The sequence below is a fragment of the Neolamprologus brichardi genome, chromosome 19, assembly GCF_056152115.1.
Source record: "Neolamprologus brichardi isolate AB-2024 chromosome 19, ASM5615211v1, whole genome shotgun sequence".
NCBI lineage: Eukaryota > Metazoa > Chordata > Actinopteri > Cichliformes > Cichlidae > Neolamprologus > Neolamprologus brichardi.
In genome coordinates, this window is record NC_142122.1 from 7,393,029 (window position 1) to 7,416,432 (window position 23,404).

At 39.1% G+C, this 23,404-nt stretch overlaps 1 protein-coding gene across 1 annotated transcript in view; it reads left to right on the plus strand.

Annotated features, from left to right (window-relative positions):
* babam2 (BRISC and BRCA1 A complex member 2) overlaps positions 1-23,404 on the plus strand; it is a 111,131-nt gene that overhangs the window by 78,662 nt on the left and 9,065 nt on the right. The window contains exon 8 of the mRNA XM_006799390.3: positions 18,918-19,017. Coding sequence (XP_006799453.1) covers positions 18,918-19,017 — 100 coding nt within the window. The remainder of the gene's footprint in view (positions 1-18,917; positions 19,018-23,404) is intronic.

The window sequence follows — 23,404 nt, forward strand, 5'->3', positions numbered from 1 at the left end:
AGATGGCTTCTTTCACTCCTCTTTCCCGATTATTCTAAGTTTGGGTTTCAGAGAGTGGTGAGAGTCAAAGAGATAAATGTGTGCGTGTTGGCTTGGGGTAAACTTCAAAGTGGAGGCTTCTACTTCTTGGGTTTTGATTTTGACCCAGGTGTCATCCACATATCTGTACCAGTGGCTAGGTGCTGTTCCTTCAAAAGACCCAAGAGCCTTACTTTGAACTTCCTCCAAGTAAAGATTGGCTACAGTGGGTGACACTGGGGAGCCCGTGGCACATCCATGTTTTTGTCTGTAGAAACCCTTTTTTTATTTAAATTATGTGGTGGTAAGGCAGAGGGCGAACAGTGTGCAGATCTGATCGAGGGTAAGACTGGTTCTGTTTTATAAGGAGCTGTCTTGCTGTTGTTGTTTTCTGACAGTCTCCACTGCCTCAGTTGTAGGTCTGCAAGCGAAGAATGAAACCACATGAAAGGACACGATTGTTTCATTTAGATCCAGTGTAAGCTTCTGGACCTTGTTGGTGATGTCAATGGAGTTTTTGATGTGATGGGGTGTGTTCCCCACATGACATGACTGGATGACTGAGAACCTACACAGACATACTTTTAGTGCTTTCCATTTCACTTTTACACATTCTCCTTCTCATGCTAGAAGACTGCTTTTCTTTCACTTTGTAACTCAGTCACTAAAGACAATACATGTTGACACTCCATTTTCCAGTATGCTGAAAAGAGCAGCGCACAACCAAAGGTGTCCTTTGCTGTGCTCCTTTTGTCATATCGGCTGCATAGTCATAACATACTGATCACATTACATACAATGACTCAGGTACTTGATCATATTACATACAATGACTCAGGTACTTGATCATATTACATACAATGACTCTGGTACAAATACAATGAACTCAGCACGTGAAATGTAACTCTATAGCCCTCAAAGACGTCAATATTTTATAATAATAATTATTAATAATAATAATGATTGTAGTGTATGTATGTTTTTTCTGAACCCCTCCCTAGTTCAGGCTGGAGGAAACTGTCCTACAAATTAACTAGATTACCAAAATTCATTTCTATATGGTGACTAGTTGAAATATTTACTTCAAATAAAACGTGTGCATTTGTATACAGAAACTACGTGATCGATGGGGATTCTTGAACCTTTGCCATTTTTATAAATGTGTTTACGCTGTAACAATCGCTCAATCATAAAGTACAGACTTTACACGTACATTTTAACAACCACAACAGGCATGTTGACATAACTGCTGTGGCCATTAATAACCTTGAGGAAAAGTATTGCCTTGCCTTTTCAGTCATGTCCATCCTCATTAAATTAAAAGCCCCTTATTGGTTATTGATGTTAATGTTAAGGGTTAAATTGTGTGACTTAAAAAATGCTATTTAGGCTTATGATTTGTAGATTGGTAGATGAAAGTTTACAAATGACTAAAACCATATGTATAGCGATCATTATAGATAGCTGTCAATGTTATGAGCTATACTACATTCACAATGGGCAAATTCAAACTGTTAGAAATTAAATATGTTTTCTTTAAAATTCTCAATTATAACTGTACCAATTTAGATGCAGGCGTAGCAAAAAACACCCGTAGTGTATTTATTTTAAAGCAGAAAAGTTGCATGTATACTTGAATAAACTGTTGGGCCACCGTATGTTGTGCAAAGGGCTTCAGTGCACTTTGGCATTGATTATCTAATCTTTTACTCCACAGGAGGGGTGAACACCATTGTTCCAAAGATGTTTCCTCATTTTATTGTTTTGATGTTGGTGATGAAAAACACTGTCTTTAACCCTAAAACTCCCACAGTTGTTCAGTTAAGTTGAGATTTGGTGACTTTGAAGGCCACAGCATGTGATTCACGTAACATTTTCCTTGTCATAAAAAGATATTGTCACTGTGGAAAAGACCACTGGCATCAGGATAGAAATGTTTTACTGGATAAAGGTGATTACTCTGAATTCTGTTTTTTTTTATTTATTTAATGTACCACTAGTCTGTATGCAAGCAATAATAGAGAGAGCAACATCTTTGCAAAGAAAGAACTACCCTAACCTTGATGAAGCACTCTTTCATAGTGGTTGATTAATGATTTTATACAGTCGATGAAGCACTGAACAGAAACGCAAGTCTTTTTAATTCCTCTGTGTTCCTGACCAGATTCAATCACCTTGTTTTTAAAAGGATTTTTGTTTTGATTGACACTCCTCTGCACAGAAAATCCACTTGGTTGAAGAGGCTTTCATCAGGAGTGCTGTTGTGTTGTTGAAATCGTTTCTGTTGCATATGTCTGCCTGTTTATGATCAAGCTCTGCGTGTGAGAGAAAAACTGACCTTTCCGCTCCCTCCAGACCAGACTGAAGCTGTTGCAGTGCTGTTGGAGGCTCTCCTCCTCTGCCAGTTGCATGAGGAGAGCAGACAGGAGGTGGCTAAAGGCAGAAGGATGGGAAGCATAAAGTGGGGAGTTCTGGCACAGGGGGGATGGAGAAGGGCTGTTGTCGGCACAACAGTAGGGTGGTAGATAAAGATGCTATAAAACAAACCCTGCTTGCGAGATAAAATGTCGAGGCTTAACAGTACCGCATAAAGCCAAACTCTCATTTATCATCCCTCTTCCACAACTTAATGCTGCCTCTTTGTCTTGAGATATTTGCACATATGCATATCAAGGCCATCCATGAATATGCTCTGCTACATGGTTTTGTGCACCTTTTTTGTCAGCTGTGTGGGAGTGTGTTAATTCATGACCCAGGGCGAAAATGTCTTCTTCACCGTTGTTTGAAGACAACCAACTGTACGTGTGTACGAGTTTGTGTATCAGTGCATTTGTGTTGCACTCATCGTGGATGCTACTTAATTTAGCATGCAGATGTGTGAGAGCCAGCCTTTTTGCTGTACGGGTTATTATGCAGATCTGTTACCCTTGTTTGTTTCTCTCCATGTCCTCGCTGACCCTTGTTAGTCTTTGGTCATGTGTAGCTGCCCATTATCTCTGCATCTGCTCCAGTGAAGAGGAAAAATCATTGTGCCCGCACATTTCTGTGGTTTTCTAGGAAGCATTTGATGGACAGCAACGTTCAAGAGGTTCTGCATTAATCCAAGCTGCCACAAATGTTCGCGATATCTTATAATGCCAAGATAAAATTCACATCAAAGCCGATTTGGAAATTGTTTAAATCAGTCCTAATTTTATCAAATGGTGAATGTAGCAGCTGACAAGTACACAGACTGGCTCAGCTTCAGTGTTGGTACAGGGTGTCATATCAACTACATCAATTCAGTGTCAAAATGTTCCAGGCTTCTTTATGTCTGCAGTCTTTCTGTCATTCTATCTTTTAATCATCTCATGAATTTTATGTCTCTGTGCTGGCGACAGCTGTGGCCGGAGGCATTCTGTTATCAGGTCGTGCCTTTGTCAGTCTTTCTCATCCTTTTGAACCCAGTATATCTCTTGAACAGCTGGAGGAAAATTTCTTTAAATTTGAAGGCATTCACTCAATGATGAACTGATTAAAATCTGGTAGTCAGAGGTATTGTGATCTCATATTGGTCCCTAAGTCGTGAAGAGACGGCAGTCCCAAATATCCATTTGTTGTTCAAAGGTCTCTTAGACCTCACATTCATCACCTTTTCATAAATGCTTTTGAACATCTTGTGGGAATTTCTTCAAATCTGCCGCACTCAGTTGGATTTATAGAAAATTAGGAAGTCAGAGGTCTTGAAGAGACCTTGAGGGGTTGTCTTAAAACTAAACTTTCACTTATCCTCCAGAACCTGGTGGTCAAATCTCACTTGGACTCGATTTCCATCCCAGTCTCATAAAATGGTATCAGGAATATTTTGCAGGAATTTCAGTACCCCAGGATGAACTGATTATATTTCTCAGTTCAGAGGTAAATGCGACCTCGTTTGAATCTTTTTTGTCATTTTAAATGTAACCTATTGATATTTTAAAAATCATGTTATTCTGTCAGAATCATATTTCATAATTTTATCTTATAGTAAATTCTAGTTCTCAAAAGAAAAACAAATACAGCCACTGTTGCCTAGAACAACTGAGGGAGTCATTTTGACCCCAAAAGAATTAATGTTAATGTTGCAACCTGTATTGTTCACACCCATTTCGACATAAGGCTGCTTTAACATGAGCCAGAGCTAGCTAGATGTGATTGATAGATACATTTAGAGAGGACTGTACTTAGAAAAGAGGAATAATTACTGCAGGGCTGAAGGGGTCGCAGATGTTGAGCACGTTGAGAGAGGGAGAGAACCAGGCTGTGCAGAGCAGCGGGGGAACCATAGCTGAACTGAGCAGACAGTTCAGTGTTTGGAGAAATAATCCAAGGAAATAGAGTAAAAGTAATAGACAGATATGATAGACATGATAGATGTTCACTGATCAGTCTGTTTCATTGTGAGGTTCTGGTTTTAAACCGTCTTTGTTATAATTAATGCTTTAAAAAAAAACATTTCCGAAATGTTGTTACAGTACAATAATGTAATTATTTAGATGTATTAACTACTGTCTTATTTGTTGTACCCTTTTTTAAAAAGTAGATTCTTCAATATATTTACCTTTCGAGACTGTATTGAAATAATCTATATCATTTGTAAAACTAAATAAATTATCTTAAATAAAATTCTAAATGCTTATTTTCGTCAAATCTTTCCTTAATTAGAATTAATGGAATTATCAACATCTTCAAGAAATGACTTCTTTACCGTGAATGCGACTGTTGCAGGATGGCAGCAAAGTGATCCTCTTGGCAGTTTTGAAATGTTGGCCGTTCACCGTGCTAATTCACATTGTGAATACAGTAAGCCAGGAAACTTCCCAGCCTGTGATCTCACTTCATTTTGCACACAGCACCTGCAGTTTTTGACTAAAGCAGGACACGGTGAAGCGGGTAGTCGCGCTGTCGTTTGTAACTTCTTATCTGACAGCCCAGTGTGGCTGCTGCTTCTTCTTGTTCCACTACTCTCCTACGCAGAAGGCATTTCAGTTTTATTTCTCAGTCATGCATCTCTTACGCGGCTCAGCAGATATCTTTGTGTTTTAATCAGTCCACACCGGCTGTGTAACAGCTCACATTTTACACACAGTAAAGGCACGCACCTGCAGCCCAGCCCATAGTCTTGTGCTGCAATCCCATTTTCTTCAGTTTTTCATGCATTACTACATTGATTTTGAATCCGGTTTTGAGTGCTGCCAAAATGCAACGCGGTGCCTGAGCACATCCTTTTGGTGACACAGGCAGCAGACTGAAGCTGCTATTTTTCCAGCTGAATGCTTTAAATGTAAAGCGGTGGCAATAGGATGTTCCGTTGAATTAGTGGCAACTTCATATAGCTTTGATATGGTGCAAAGAAAGCAAACAAGATGAGATGCACAGGATTACACACTGCATTGTTGTTCAGAGTCTGCAACCAGCATGGCAAGGCAGGACCCTGCCACTACCAATAAAGACAAAATGAGGGATAATTAAGTAATTTTATACACTTTAAGACATCTGCTGAATATGCTGGCTATGAATAGTATCAAAAACATGACTTTTGTTAAATGGAAAAACTATTTCCGCTGGGTATCAGCTGCAAGCTGCAGGGCCTCTCTAACTAGAACTGTAGCTCACCGAGGCTGTATAGCAGAAATCTTGGAGTTATTTGTCACGAAGAATGTCGCAATAAAAATATTGCAGACTCTTTAAAATCCTGAATTAACAATTGATTTAAGGGCGCCTACAAACGTGGAATACCTCAAATAGAATTTAAATCAATGTTAAAGTTACTTAAAAAGTGGGAAGCGAAGCAGCTGTGGACAACTTCAGCTCATTTCAGCTTTGGTTCTGGTACCACTGGATTTCAGGCAATTACATCCATTCAGTGTCCAGACGTTTGAAGCTTTCTGTACCTGCCTGCTTGCATTACAACATTTTATTACTCTCTTCATAGCTGTCCTGTCCATGTATTTCTTAATTTACTTTCTCAACTTCTTAACTCTTGTCTCCTCCGTCGTATGTCTCTGTACCCACCCCTCCTCCCGGTTTTCACATGTCTGCCGCTTGTCTCTTTTCTCTCCATCTTTCTCCGCTTTTCTATCACTCTCTCTCCTCTGCTGATCCCTCTGGCTGATCCTCAAAGGGAACCGAGAGAGTGAGTGGGACTTAAAAGAGAGAGAAGCGCTGTGCTCTACCCAGCAAGGTCGTCCCTCGCTCGACTGAAACACAGCGAGGAAAAGAGGAAAAAAAAAAAACAACACACACACACAACACAGGAAAACGGAGAGCTTTTTCCCTCTCTCTCATTTTCTCTTTCCTCCGTCTCTCTACTCTTCTCTCACATCACTCCTGAGTTGTTTGATATCTCACTTTTACTCTCCTTCAGCAGGGGCTCAGATCTGAGCTCCGTGAACGCAAACTCGTAAGCCCCCTGAGCTACAGTGTTATACCTCTTCGTCTATTCCCTCTTCCTCTCTCTTTCTTGCTCTCCCTGTTACCTTTTCTTCCCGTGTCCATCAGTGTAATGTTCTCTGCCTTACAGAGCAGCAATGGGAGAAAAAAAAGGTTGAAATACCCCGACCGACACCCACATTTTTACCGATAATGTACAGTGTGAGACTGTTGCATCGGCTCCTGTCTCTGATGAGGACCGTTTTGCTTCTTTTTCTGTAGAAATTATTGATTATGAGAAGTAAAAACACAGTTATTCTGTAGGTTCAGAGATGCACCTGGTTAAGATTCAGTCTTCATTTGTTATATAATGTTTTAAGGGAAGCCTAGAAGAAAATATACTGTGAAAGGCATGGTGTCACGCTTTGTGGCTCTTATGCTTTTTCCTCCCTACTCGTTTAAAGTAGCTGTTAAGTGTTAAATAGATGTAGACATTTAGAGAGCGCAAAGGGAAAAAAAAGTAAGCTTTGGAGGCGTCTTTACACAGAATTTGTTGTCAAGCCAAATCATGTCTTTAATGACTTGTGTTGTAATGGAGGTCATGGTATGATCAGGCCTAGAAACGCGAGATTCAAGCATCCCAGCGAAACAGAATATTAACGAGTAAACGCAGTAGTATGGTCACTGGGATTAAGTGCGTCAGGTGGGTGTATGCTGGTTTTATAAACAGTCAAATTAAATTATACTTATTATGCTCATTTCCAGCAGCATATTGTTGTTCTTGGACTCTGTGAGAGTAGATTTTCATGACTCACACTTATAAAATTTAACTTTTAATTGTTTCTGAGTTCGTGCTCCATCTAAAATAAGGTGTTTTAGCTCCTCCCGCTTTAAGGACAACCCCTCTTTGATCCTAAACATAAAGGTTAAACATCCTAAACAACCAAGGGAGTAAATTAGCGAGGGCTATGTCATCATGCAGATCAGGAGTAGAAAAAAAAACTCTGTTAGAGTTAATGTTTGTAGCTGTCAGGGATTGCTTGTACATATGTCAGTTGTCCTGTTGTCTCCTTGCAGCATCACTGACAGGGCAGCAGAGGTGGTTATCAACCTTCCAGAAAGCCTAACCTTAACCCATATGCAAAAAACATTTACTAGTTTTATGGTTGTCTTTGGTTATCTTAGACCTACATTTCTACTATACAGTCCTTTTGTATGTGTGTGCGCGTGCGTGCATGTAAAATATCTCAGGTGTCTCTTCTCTGCTCTTCACCTGCCTTTCCCACACGCAGTGGAGTTTTTCACAGACGGAGACAAAAAAGTTGAGGAGACAACTCTAGGTTTAGAAATTCAGTCCAGCAGTCATACTTATTTCTGTCATCTTATTATGATGGCTCAGTATTGCTCCGCACACTTTACTTTCACAGTGGGGTAAAAGTCCAGGCTCAAACCTGTATTCACGCACCCATGCATGCCCAGAAATGTGTTACAAGTGGTTGTTATATGTGAAGATGCTACATGAATTTATAGGGAGGCGGATTTAATTTATTCTGGAATAAAATTTTAGTCTTGTTGTCCTGACAAGCAGGAGGGCCCTACATATAGTATCCACCACTGCAACAATGTACATATGAAGGAAGAAACAGAGGCAGAATGGGTTACATGTGTTCTCCTTGAAGGTTCCTTAAAATAAGTCTCACATTAGATATAGAAAGATTTCCGCAGAGAGAACTGCCATTTTTTTCATCTTTTAACTGAAGGCTTTGTTATCCACATGCCCTGAATATCAGTTTTATATCGGTTTTTAACATTTCTTGTCAGGGTCATGGAAAACTTGTCACATAAAACAATCTTTATTGGCCAACAGGTATGCAGCTAGGTCAATATATATGATATATTACAATAATAGGAGTGACAGAATCTACATCCTGAGGAAGAAGGAAAGCACAAAAACACCTGTGGTGGATGATCGCAGAATCATTTCCATTGTGACAACAGCCAACCAATTGAACAACACTCTCTCCAGGATATAGGCGCATCAATATCCCAGTCTTGCATAAAAAGAAAACTGCATGAAAATAAATACAGAGGGTTCACTGCAAGGTGTAAGCCACTCCTTAGCTTTAAGAATAGAAAGGATAGGTTGGACTTTGCTAAAAAAAAAAACAACATAGCTGGCACAGATCTGGAAACCGTCTTTGGACAGATGAAACCAAAATCAACAACTACCAGAATAATGGCAAGAAAAAACTAAGGCGCGCAACAGCTCATGCATCCAAAGCATACCGCATCATCTGTAAAACACAGCGGGGGCAGTGTGATGGCTTGGCCGTGCATGGCTGTCAGTGGCACTGGCACACAACTGTCTATTGATGATGTGACACACGACAGAAGCAGCAGAATAAATCTGATGTGTTCAGAGACATACTGTCTGCTCAAATCCAGCTAAATGATTGGGCAGCATTTCATAATACAAATGGACAATGACCTAAAACATAGAGCCAAGCAATCCAGGAGTTTATTAAAGCAAAGAAGTGGAATATTCTTGAATGGCCAAGTCAGTCATCTGATCTGAACCCATTTGAGCATGCATTTCTCTTGTTGAAGACTAAACTTTGGGCAGAAAGGCTCACAAACAAATAGCAACTGAAACTCACTGCAGCAAAGGCCTGGCACAGCATGAGTTCATGAGTTCAAGACTTCGAGCTGTCATTTCCAGCAAAGGGTTTTGAACCAAGTATTAGAAATAAACATTTTGTTTTCTGTTATTTAATTTGTCAATTACGTAGATATAACACCTGGAATTGATTTGAGGTGTGGAGCTTGCATTTGGAGGATTTAGATGTGAACACACAACATTCATTTGTCCAATTACTTTTGAATCCCTGAAATAAAAGGATTGTTTTAAAAAATGCTTTAGATCCTCACATTTTTTGTTCAACCCACTGAATCAAAGCTGAAAGTCTGCACTTCATTTTTCATTTAAATTCACTGTTTTAACATACAGAACCAAATTTAGAAAAAAGTTGTCTATGTCCAAAGCTCCCTCACCTTGCAAAGCAGCAGGACTTGACTAGACTATCAGAAGGGTTTAAGTGTGCACTTAGAAGCAAACTAAAGTCTGTTTAGCACAGTCGGAATCCTACGAGGAACTACTGGCCAATAAGAGCACGGCTATGGCATGCTTTAGGTGATCAGCCAATTATCAGCCAATTATTTCTGGCCCTTTTCCAAGCAGTTTCCTTTGAAGGACTTCCCGGATGGTTATGCAAAAAATGTGCTGTTTGCATCTTTCAATAAATTCTTAATTGAAAAATGTAGACAGTGAAAACTACATGGAAAATAGCTGTGTGATCCAATCATTTTGCTGTGTTGAATAAGACTCTGTTTCTGGGAATATATCTGTTGTTTATCTGCAGACTAACTCAAATATATTTAATTCTGAACATAAACTGAATGGGGGAAAAAGCTCAGAAAGAGACTAAGACCACAATGTAAGACTACATACCAATCAGTCACAACATTAAAACCACCTGTTTAGTATTTTATGGATCCTTCTTGGGCTGTCAGAACACCTCAGACTTTCTGGAGCATGAGCTCAGATGCTCTTTTGGTGACCTGTGGTGTCTGGTAACTGGAGTTTTTTCAACAAGCTCTTGGTTGCAGTGTTGGGGCCTTGGTGTGGGTACGATATGAGTGGAGGTCTGTGTGGAGGTCTACTTCACACCTTCGTCATGTTTTTCCACCCATTCCAGAGAAGTTTTTGCAATTTTTCTTGGTGCATTAAACTGTAATTTTCATTCAGGTGTACTGTAGTACTGTAAGGAGATTGTGTTGAGCAGTTTGCACCAGCATTAGAGAATTCTAGTATTCAATATCGCTCTGAAGTCATCATCGAGAGACACGCATCTGCGAAGGCTCTCAGTTCATTCTCATTTTATGTCTCCTTCTCCAACTGTTCCATAACCAGATTCATCGCCCTTTTCATTTTCACTTTTACTTCTCGTTTACCTGATTGTACTGTGCCCATGAGATGAGTTGGATACATCTCTCCTTCCCCCAGAAAACCTGCTGCATTGCATAAAAGAATCGAGTGGGCACCGTCTCTGCCCCCAAACCAGATTTAGGAGCCCAGAAAAATCAACACAGAGAGACAGTTTTAGGCTGCAGTGCACTAATGTTTGTGTATCTGCATTTGCCTTTAGGTGCCTGTGTGTGAGTGTGTTACTGTGTACGTGTGCGTGCATGCACATACTTTCCTGCCTGCTGATGTGTGTAAGTTTATGTGTGTGGGTGTACAGTTTGTGTGTGTGTGTGTGTCTGTGTGTCCCTTCTCCTGGGTATGTCGAGGTGTTTTATAGTCTTTGAAAATCTTGCATTTCCATCAGATATTTTTCAAGGTTTTGTGAACATCTTGTCACAGTCAGAAATTGTCAGTCTGATAAAATAAATTCAGCACTAACCCAGCAAACCTACTTGACAGTATAAGATGTCAGTGCAGACACTTCTCTCACTCTCAGCAGCTCCAAGCACTGCCACTTCTTCCCCCTCCTTGTCTCCTTGAAGATGTTGTGTTTTTCCATCTAAGTCTGTGCATAGCGAGGTTTGTGATGCTACTTCACATGCATTTAAATAACAAGCAAGTACTAACGATTGTTTGTTAGTTCTACATGTATTAATACAACTTTGATGAAGCAGTTTAGAGGAATGAATCACTTTGAATAAATAGGTAAAGGAAATGCTGTCGATGCCATCCATCCGTCCATCAATTCATCCATCTTCTACCACATATCTGGGTCCAGGTCACAGGTGTCCCAAGCCAGCTAAGAGATGTACGCTTTCCATCTTATCCTGGGTCTGTCATCCTTCCTTTAGGCATCTTTATCAAATACTCCAGGTGTTTGAACCACCTCACCTATCTCCTTTTGATGTGCAGGAGTAGCATCTCTGAAGCTCTTCCCAAATGGTCGAACTCTTCACCTTATCTCTAAACCCAGATGCCCTACGGATTAAGTTCATTTCCACGGCTTGTATCCAGGATCTCATTCTCTCAGTCCTTACCTAACCTCGAGGCATAGGCGAGGGCAGGGATGTGGATTGACGGGAAAATCGACAGCTTCACATTCAGTTCCCTCTTCACCACAACAGACCAGTACAGCATCTGCATCACTGCCAATGCTGCACCAATCCTTCTGTCAGTCTCCACTCTCCCCTCACTTATTAAAAAAGACCTTGAGATACTTGAGATCTCCGCCCTTTTTCCCAATGAGATAAACAGCCTCAGACTGAAATCATTTATTCTCAACCCAGCCTCTTCATAATCAGATGCAAACCACCTCAGTGTGATCTGGAGGTCACCAACTGATGAAGCTAGAACAACTGGATCGTCTGTAAACAGCAGAGGTTATCCTGAGGTCACCAAACCGGAAACGTTGTCGTTTGCCTGCACGAAGAAACCCCGTCCAAAACAAATGATGAACAGAATCTTGTAGATGCATGAAAGAAAAAATTAGCAAGATCACATACATAAAAATATTAACATGCTTATTTCCCAACATTTGGTGAATGTTAAAACATCATTATTGTAAAAAAATATTTTAACACAAATGAATTGAAGCTAGAAAATATCAAAATGTAGTGAAAAAGGGAGAACTTTCAGATGATATATATATAAATTATTTTGACCGGTCAAATACACTATGAGTTTTCTCCGGTGAATTATCAGATAGCAGATACTGATAGCAGTGCTTTTGTCATTATTCTGTCTCTCTGCAATTTTGTGTTTCTTCAATCAGATCCCCTAAAACTGTTTAAAATGTAGGTTTAAAGCTTTCTTTTTCTTTTCCCCCTTCAGGTATAAAAAGAAATGTAGAAATAATTCAGAAATATCAGCTAAGTTGAGGATGTGTGGGTGTTTGGTCACATTTGATTAGCACTAGCCTGGCAAAAACAAGACTCTCCCACAGCTGTCATCAGACCAGCATGCAGACGTGAAGCCAAAATATCGTTTAGTGATTGAAATGGCAAAGTGAGGTCATTTATGAACCCATTCGATTTTATACTTTTTTAATACTTTTGAGTTGACCAGGCATCAAATGAAACAAAAAACAGACTCTGAAATCCAAAATTTCAAAATAGTTAATTCCTCAAATTTATGTTAAACATTTAAGAAAACAAATAGTTAATTTAAAAATTATTGTTATTATATATATATATTTTTAAATTTAAAAAAAGTCTTCTTCTGCCTTCTTTCAACCGTGAGATTATTGTGCAGCAAACTTTCCTGTTTGTCCTTGACTATGGAGATACTATGTGTGTATTATCACACTGCCCGAGCAACACTGCAGCAGTTAATCCTGTATCCTGTATCAAAGTGCACTACACTTTATCATTGACACATTTTATATTCATCATTTTCACTGTATTTGAAGGTTTATAGAGATTTTAAAGGCATTCCACCTTTTCACTCAAAGAATGTTGCTATTGAAGCATTATCATTCATCTCTCCTCTCATTTAAATCATGTAACAGCAATTCGTGATCCAGGAAATACTTAGAAATCTTACAGACGCGCCTTGGGTACATGTTGTTTCATTCGTTGTTCAAATAAACTCAGGAATGTCCTACACTCCCCTTGGAGATCTTAGATATTCACTATGTTTTATAGCATTCTTTCAAGTGTTTTAATGTCTTTGTTTATTGTGTCATTGTCCTCATTTAAGGAGACACAACAGTAAGAGAGTTTAGTTGCAATTAGACTGCTTGATTAAATAAAAATTTCGTAATCTTTTCTTACAGTAGAAGTGGTAAAGTGACATTTGTGTAACTTTCGTTAGTGAATGAGAGCACAGTTATAAAGAGAGCTGTCCGTTTAAGGTCAAAGTGCAGTGAGTTCACCTTTACAACCTGCAGGTGTGCTAAGTTGAGTTCACTGGAGCACTGCACAGGGCCTCATTCACAAACAGTGCATGTGCTTAAATCATGTTTATGAAAGTACAAATCTCAGGATCATTTGTTTGTACTGTGCATACAGATTTAGAACTGCCTCAGACCGGATGCACGCACAAATCATGGCGGCCAGACTGTCAGTTGAAAATATAAACATCTTCTCAGTAAAGGGCAGCAGGACCGCAAACACCACCATAAAATTTGTTAATGTCAGCTAAAAATAGAAATTGATAAAAATGAAAGACTTGTTGATAATTTATGGAAGTGTCACACATTCGCTTGATGAATGAAATTTGTCCTTTTTTTTTCCATTTATAAAGACAATCTCAGAAATTCAGAGTAAACTATTCATGGAAAAAATAAAAATCTGCAAACATTGTGCTCTCAAAAGCCCAAAAGAGACTTCACGAACAAAAAAAAAGCATAGCACTTGCATATAAAAACCATCTATCTAACAAAGGTTTACATCATTGCTGTACTCATCATTTGAACTACTTTATGGATGATTTTCAGTCTCTGCTTTTTTTTAATCTGACTTTACCCAGATGGATGCTAAAGCTGACAATATTTATCCACGATGGTTGCCCTCTGTGGCTGCTGTGGGCCAAAGGTGCCTTGTCAGGTCACAGTGGAAAAGTAGGACCTTGGATAGTTCAAGCGGCAGACTCCTCTGGGCCTCAGATGACTTTCCAGGCTTTAGGAAATGAAGAAGGCAATCAAAATGGAAATGTTACTGCTTTGAAACTACATTTGAATCTCAAAAGAGTCCTTCTTGGCCTCATCTTTCACTTTGATAATGAATCATAGCTGCCCTCTTTCCAGTTGAGCTTTTATCCAATACTGTCACTGCACTGCCATACACACCCTATCTCCCTCACACACACACACACACAAACAAACCAAGCTTCGTCACCATCCACCTGAGTCACAGAAGATAATCTCTCTGGTTGATGAAGTCACAGGCAGCCCCGTCGCTGTACTGCATGTTTACATGACTGCATGTACACAATCCACTGTAAATATGTCATACAGTGGGTTCCATTGCTCAGAGGGTTTGTGTTAGGCAGCATGTCTCCGTGATGACTCCAGTATGTGTGGGTAGTGTTGAGAGTGGAGTCACCAGTGAAGACAGAAGCGGGGACTCTTCAGGGTGCCACTTGGAAAGTAAAACACCATTATGTCTCGATTCTGAGCCCACCCACAGCATGCTCATGTTAAAGCACTTTAAAGCTGGAAGCCTGATAGCACAGACATGTTATTAAAGTGACAGAACCATATCGGGAACATTTTTCTAACCTATTTTTTACTCGAGATGAGACCCAGATTGAAAAAGTTTCATATCATATCACTTTGGTCAGTGTTTTCTCACCCCACCAGGGGATCTCCGCTGACATAACACATAAAGGTCAGCCCACTAATCAGGGGGAGTTCTCAGCCTGTGAACACTTTATTTCACACAAGGCTTGTCTGTGAAAATGATCCATAAAGGTTATTACAGAGTTTTTAACAGGAAGTTTTTGGTATAAACTAAGGCAGCTCAAAGGTTTCCAGGTGGGAAAAGTCAAAATAAAAGTTGCTATTATAGTCTAGATATGCTCTAGATACTTGATGCAGTTAATGTAAAGCCCTGCGACCAGAATTGGCAGAGGAAAGACTTGATGGCTTTGGAATATATGAAGGAGGGTGTAGCTTTTAAACTTGTGACTGTATTTCCAGTTACCACTTATAACAATTTTAAAATTTTTCCTACTGTTAAAGACCGCTTCCATTCATATTAGACCAAAGTAATAAAGAAATAGATAAACAATTAAATGACAGAGAAGTTCCTGTTTGTTTGTTTTACAATGGGGCCACAATAACAATAAATAAATAAATGCAAATTTTCTTTGAATTAATAAAAACTTTTGTAATCGCAGGATCATCTAGGCATTGAGAGAAATTAATCCTTTCTGTAATTTTGCACATTTATTTATTTGTTGGTAGATTTCTTTCATTTACTACAGCAGTATTTCATATAGAATAGAATTTAGCATAATAATATAGAAGAACTGTGACATATTGTTAAAATTGCATTGCTTTTTCTTATATTAATTGGGTTTAAAATGTGTATTTAAACATCTTTACACTGAAAGAACGGACAGTTTTGCTGGTTTAGCCCACTTAAGATGAAAGTGGGATGTATGTGGCCCACAATGTAAAATGAGTTGCATATCTGCAGGGTCTTGATTTTTGGAAGTTCTGGGCAAATCTTTTAGATTTTTAATTTTGTGCATGTGTGTTCTTGATTTGTCAGGTGATTTAGCTTTTTAGCTTTTGTTTAATGGTGCCTTAAGCTATTTTGATTTGTGATATTCTATTTTAGGCCCCAGTTACTCAAGACAAACCTTGTGATTGGTTGGCAATCTCCTGGTAAACACGTGCTGCTAGGCAGAAATGTGTATTTCCCCAAGTGGTTGGCAAATGGTTGATGGAGGCTGACGTTAGGTGAAGTCGGCCACAAAGAGGCTTATGGCACTGCACTAAAAACCTCCTTGCTTTTGCTTTTGTTGCTAGCTGATAGCAAACTACACAAGCTAGAAACAGGGACCCTTGCCTTCAAAGTAAAAGTTGCACCTTTTGACAAACATCAGTTGTTGCACCTTTTACAGTCTCTGTTTCTGATTTTCATCATACTTTTTCCACTTTTCACTGCTGCTCTTGAGCAGTTGTTACTGTTTACAGACAAGACATTTTCTATGCAAGCTAGGGGAAGTTACATCAGTGACCAAAGTGATTGCAATAATGTCTTTTTATGTGGCACCTTCTTTGCGATGGGGTTCACCTTGTGACAGCCAGAAACCACTCCCCACGCAGTCAAGGAGATAGCCAGGGAGTTGCCAAATAGTTTCTAGGCCCACGTGACTGAGGCAACACTGAGCAACACCACTTTATGTGTTGCTATTTAGGTTTTCAGTTTATATTGCTTTGGTTGGTTTAACGCAGGAAGTTATCTACTTTTAGGATAAATAAAGTAAACCTGATCTTATATAAGCAGGTTTTTTGATCTTGTGAGCACTAAAATTAAACTTGTGGCTCTACCTATTCATGTAGATAAGAGCTTTAAGGTGACCGCACAAATAACTGTGCATATGCATTGCAAAATAGCTGATAAGTGGCGAGATTTGCTTCTAAGAGGACTTGTGTCTGACTCTTCTAAAGGGATGAAGAGTATGGCCATCTGAGCCACTGCTGTACTGCCTTTCAGCATTTTTCTTTAATCTCTCTTTTGTCCACTAAATGTCTCACTGTGTATATTTTAAGTTTCAAGCTACTGAATGAAAGGAAATTTCCAGAGTCTAAATTATATTTTGAAGGTTCTTACTCCATTTCAGAGTGACTAGTGGTTTTAGTATGGCAATCCAGTTTAACATTGAGTAGCTGGGCAGACATTGAAATTTCTGTTTTTTCTCTGTCAATAGCCCTATAGCACAGGGCCAACATTGTCTGGGGACCACTAGTCGTTTGTAGTAATTGTGGAGGAGGTTAATTCGGTAAAAATCGGACATGTCCATAATTTGTAAATCTCCTCGAGCTTCTCATGTATACTGAAGTTTTGCATTGGAAGACCTTGTTGTTAATGTTAATGGAAGAACCAACCTCTAATCAGCTTCCATTCAAATGATTGTTCCCGGGGTAAAACCGCTGAAATCCAAAATGCATCTCATTTGTTCCGATGAATGACGAACACACCACATCTATTTTGTGCCTCTGTCCGCATTTCCATCTGAATGATATGGAGCTATTCTTAGATCTGTGGGAGGATAGATGGGCACCATTTAGGTTTTCACTTTCAAAGCCTTCTTCTCTCCTCGTTGCTGTAAGCCATTTTCAGTCGACCATTTGTTGGTGCACTGCGAAACGCACAGGCTAATGCTAATTATGTGCACAAAGCCTACTGTAAATGGTGGCTTTGGAGTTCTTGAGAAAAGGATTTTGACAATGAAAATGGCTTCATGACATGCATTGCTTCTCAGTGAATAGGACCTCATTAATATTCAGCCGAGCATCTGTTTCATAAAGCAGATTTGAATCTTTCTGGCTGGGTGTGATTCTTATCTTTAGCCACTTTTGGAAACTTGTAACTCCTGTATGTGATATGATGAGCTGTCATGAGAATGTGTTTATCTAAATGCATCTCTAACACTGTATGGAGTCAGGAGGTGCAGTCATTTTTAGCCTTTTCCTAACCTCTGTTAAGACCATTTTTCTCGTAAAAATTTATAGGTCTTGGTCATGACAGTAAGGCTAGCTGCATCATGAGGTGCTCCACCTTTCCTCCTTACTACTCCCACAGCCTTTCGTTGTATCTGGAAATTCTACAATTTTGCAATTCTTGTGTATTTGTCACTCCTTTTCAGCTTGTAACAATGAGAGAATGTGGAAAATATTTCTCATCTGGGAAGATGTAAATGATGTAATGGAATTGGTGCGGTCATCATTTTTGACTATGTGAGCATATGTGACTGGTATTTACCATAGGCTACATTCACACTGCAGAACATCAGGTTGTTTTTTTTTTTCTTTTGGCATTACAATCTTATTTTTAACATGAGGTATAGCAAATGCCGTTTAATTTCTGAGCAGATTACAGTAATGTCAGTAAGAAAGGAAAGCTACTTCTTAGTTATCCCCGCTTTCTTGTCTATCCCCAACTGACTGTCCAGTAAAGGATGAAAACGCCCAAAAATGTCTCTTAACACCAGCTACACTTTACATTTGAGCTGGCTAGCTCCGAGTAGCAGCCCTGTCTTATCAGTGCTGTAAACTTGTGTACCACCACCAAAGGACACCTTGTGTACAACCGAGACAAAGTGGCATTATGTTACGCCCTGGAAATAACAGCTTGTTGATGTCTGCCTCAGTCACGCTTAACCTGATAAACTACCACTTCTGCATCACTTTTAGAAGGACATAACGACCTTTCTAAATGTCCTGTGACTGCTCTGCTATAATGAGGGATGAACTAAAAATAGACAACAAATCCCCCCTCTATGTATCTTTAAAAAAGCATTAAAAGTCAATAAGCAGATTCTTAAGACCTTTAACCCATCCTCAGGGTATTCCCTCTGTTTTCCCCCAGATCAGGAAAAAAAAACTGAGGGAGTGACTACTCCAGTTGGTTAGTCACTGGAGAGCTGCAGCAGCAGATTTCCTGATTAAGCAAGCATGAGCTAATCACTAATGGAGCTGTGGTGGAGGATTAAATCAGGAGGACGTCAAAAATAATGATTGAACAAGTGAAGGAGAATGAAGAGGATGCCACAGGCTCGATTTGCTCTTTTTTGTGTGTGTGAGACAATTTCAGGTGCACAGGAGCAAATAATTTTGTGCTTCATACTGGTTAACCTTCTGTAACATGAAGTGGTCACATGTAGCTTGTTTCAAAGTCTTCACTTTATTTGAACTTCAATTGAAATGTGTTTTGGGGTTTAAAATAATAAGAAAAATATGTAACACGATAAATAATGTGCAGCTTTAATGTGAATTTCCAGACTGACTGTTATTTTTTGCTTTTCCCATCAGTGCTCTGGGAGGCTCCTCAGCATTACATATACCAGCATTTCCCAGTGGAGGATGCTTAATTGATTACGTCCCTCAAGTGTGTCAGTTACTCACCAACAAGGTAAAAGTGTTCACCACACACCCCATTAGTGCTGCTAGATGTTCTTTGTGCTTATGTATTGTTTTACATTATTTGTAACCCTTAATGTCTTTGTATTTTAAGATCAAAATTCCATACTCTGTGCGTGGGTGTGTGACAGGTGTATGACTCATTTATTGCATATTTGTAAGGCTTAGTGCAGCAAAGCATTCATCCACTGATGTCAAGCTGTGTGTACATGTGTGTGCATGTGTGTGTGTTCATGGACGTGTGTCTGGCATCTGCCAGCGTGGGCGTACTGGCCAACCTCCATAGGCTGTCTGAGGGCTCCTTGGCCTCCGCAGGTTGACAAGTAGATATGCAGCGTGGACGCGATGTAATGCCACTTCCCTCAAGGCAAATGCCCATCCCCCCACAGCCTCTCAGACAAGCGCACAAATAATGCACACAGGCATACCCTCTATCTCTTCCTGTTCACCTGGAATCTCACCAGCATACTATCTGGAACGTTTACATCCTTTGATGACCCCCATGTCTTCAGTTGTTTAAGTCACAGCCGCCCATCCCACTTCCCAGAAATAGGTCACAGCCTTTGCTTGGAAATGGAGTCTTATTCATAATGTAATTATCACTTTTTTAGAAAGTAAGTTTAAAAGGACTTAGGGCAAGACATTTGCTGCTTTACTTTACCCAAGCAGCGACCTTCTGAAGCCAAAAAATAAAGCCAGTGTGAAACTGCAATTCCTCTAAAATACACTAAAGAACAACAGTAAACAAGTTTACAGCCTGGTACTAAAGCGCTTTTAGTATAGTGTATAGTTCATTTTCCCATCATAACAACTGAATATTTAAATTATTCACATATTAAAATCCTATAATTATACAACATATAGGCTGCAGACACAGGTAGCTGTAGATGGTAGCTCTCTGCTTCAGTTAATTGGAGTAACTGAACTGACACCTTGACCCTGTTCGTTCTAGCACCGCATTTTGGAACATTTTAATGGAATAATCTGACATATAATATGGCTTTCCATGCAGCTAACTGTACAGACGGTCCAAGAAGGCTTATTTTAATAAGTTCGCGTCCAATATTTTATTATTAGTTTGTTATTTTACGGCAAAGAAGAATCCTGTTAGCTCTTCCACAGATATCACTTTTTATTCATTATTTGAACACATTTAAATCTGTTCAAATGCAGTGTGTAAGTGTTATTTTCTTCAAACATCGAATAAAACTAACATAAAATGTTATATGGCTTCATTAAAAATCACTTGATTCTGAAGGGATCAGGGGAATAATTTTAGATAAATAAAAGGATTAAAAATAAAGGGGGGACCCAGAATAGATCCCTGGGGAATGCCATAAAACACGGGAGCAGTGGAGGAAAGAGGCATAAGAGATAGGAAAATGTTATAGGTGAAAAAATAACCCAATTCCAAAACCCATGAGTCAATACGAGCATTGTTTTTCCAACAACCACTTTGTGACTAGAAAACAGAGCTGTGTCTTATTCAAAATGGGCTGAAGTTGATAGCAGAGACACAAAATACAATTTATATATATTGTCTGTAAATGTTTTCTTTTTTAACTGAAGCCAACAATCATGGTAAAGGGGGAAAAAAATACATTGTTCTAACATCTCAGCTTCTCACAGTCTTTTCAAGGGCAAGCTGTGCAGTCATTTTATGTTTTTAACACATCACTTATTTACTCCCACTTATTCCAGATGTGAGGATTGTATCGACAGAGCTATACTGTCACATACCTCAGCTGTGAGTGTGACAGCTGATTCCGCTGGTTGATGCCAGCACCTGGTGTCTGCACCGCTCAAAATATTGCTCGTGAAAATCCACTTCTGAGCCTAATAGGCTCTGTGAAATGTATACATGTGATTAACTCAATCAATTTCAATAAGATAATCTTTAGTTGCTGTTCGTATTTTTTGACACGATGGTGATAATTAGATTGAGAGACTGACACAGAGTATCTAATTATGGGAGGAGTGTAATAAAATGTTTCGAGTGTCTGCTTCAGCTCCACTCCCCATTTTTCAGGTGTCTCTTTACGTGTTAAAGATCATTGTTCGTCTCTTGTGAGAGCACTAGTGTTTCTGCAAAAGGGCCTGTTCACATCAATTGCATTCTGTTTCAACATATATGTTAACAGGGTCATGATTACAACACACATTAATGGCTGCTATATACTGGCTAACCACAGCTTATATAATTGTCAGCCTCCACACCATACTACACCCTGTGCTTCGTCATCTTCAATGTTCTTGAATTAAAAATGAAAGAAAAATCCACCTTCTGCCATTTCTAAGGTTTTACATATCAGGACATAATAGAAATAATCTCGAACTTACCGAGTCTTAAAATAATTTAAATACAACCTCAGATGAACAGCAGCATATTGATATGTTACACTATATCATTGTTTATGTAACATAAGCTAAAGAAGCATTGCGTGGGAAAACTAAGTACACCCCATGGTTCAGTAGGTTGTATGACTAACTTTAGAAGTAAAAACTTGAGGTAACGGTTTCCTTAATGACTTTATCAGTTTCTCATAGTGTTGAGGTTCAATTTTGGTGTTCTTTACAATTTCACTTTAGTTGGTTTAGGTTTGTGGGCATTTGCTTATGTATTCTATGAGTAATATATGTAGCTCTTGGGGGTTTTTACTGATTCCTGAGCATTCCACAATGAAACGGGTGAATTGTCTGAAATGTCCCCCTCTGGAAATATTGGCAACTGTCAATATTTCTTTCAGTCAACTATGACTGTATCAAAAAAAAAAAAAAAAGTAACAAAAAATAAATAAATAAATAAATTCCATTTTTTATCACATTTATTAATTGATAGTCCTAAAATGTGTAAGTAATACTTGAAAAGGTTTCATATACAAACTTACTACATTTTAGACATTGGCAAAGCGTAACTTTCAGGCACAGGATAAATGAGAACGTAAACATCAGTGCTTCAGTCCCAATAAAACTGTATTAACACTGAAACAGTAGCGGTAGCACTAGCCCAGAGAGTGCCCATCGCATGAATCATCAGGCTGATTAATCTACACAGTGACTTCTTCACTTTATACGAAGAAGAAAGAAATGAGCTGTGCGAGTACATTTCCCAGCAGCTTGAGTAGACGGCAAATTCAAGAGTGAGTCACGATATTTCTAATATGTGGACACGTTTTTATAAACTGTGCACTTATTTCTGTCACTGACACATCATAATCAGATCTTAATTATTCCTAAGTGGAAATTAATGTATATGAGTGTATTGCCTTCAAGTGATCTTTTTTTATGTGCACCTTTTATTGTTGTAGTTGGCCTGTGGGGTTATGCGGTAGGCCGCCATGGTTTGGGAGTGGTAATTGTGGATGCTCAGTGGATAGTTTAAGGCTGGATGAACACTTGTCATGTTTCTCATGGACTTCTCTAGCAGTTTTTACAATGAGGAGAGTCTTGCTGAGAGAGACCACTGCCGTGGGGGGTAGCATTGCTTGGTCTACAACAATATGTAGGAGGGTGATCTAGTCAAAGTAACATCCATGTGAATTCCAGGTCAAAAGGTTTCCCAATTTCCAGTTTGCCAAACCTGTTTTGGATACTTTGTGTTTCATTTTTGCGCTCATTAAATAGATAAGAATATTGTTTTATCAAACTGTGAATTTATTCCTCTTTAAGCTACTTTGCTGTAGGTTGGTTGGTAGTGGGGTTTTTCTCCTGTTTCATGTAGTTTCCTATTGTGGTTTAGCCCATTTTAATTTAGTTAAAAATTAAAAAAATAAATTTAAATGATTTAAATGTATAAACTATTTAGTCTAGTTTTAACTGTTTCAGTTTTCATTTCTATTATTGGGCCGTGGGTGATATTTGTCAGATAGTAAGACCTAAGAAGTTCAGAGCAGTAGCCTAATGTAATGCAATACAACCACAAAAACCCGAATCACAGTGTAAAAACAAAGATTAAAAATAAGCCTTATCAGGCTGGCTATGTTGGCAAATTTGGCCCACCCAACTGGCATTTCTTGTGTAGTTTACAGGCTTTCACATCTAGTTTTATGTTAGCTGTAATAACAGCGGTTTGTAAATAAGCATTTGTGTGTGTATATTTAGATCTTCTTGTGGAACTTGGGAAATCAAAAGTCATTGATGTTCAAAATCAATTTGCAGTCAAATATCAGATCAGTCACACTTTAAGAAAGCTGGGGGTGGTGTGAATGTGTGACAGGCAGAGAAGTGATTTCTTAATAACGCTGCAATAAGCACTTCCGGCGTTATTGCATCACTCTCCCCACAGACACCTGCACAAACACAATAAATGGATGTGCGGGTGTCATGGGTGCGGGCAGGTTTGAATACCTGCAAAACAAGATCACCTTTCTTGCATCACT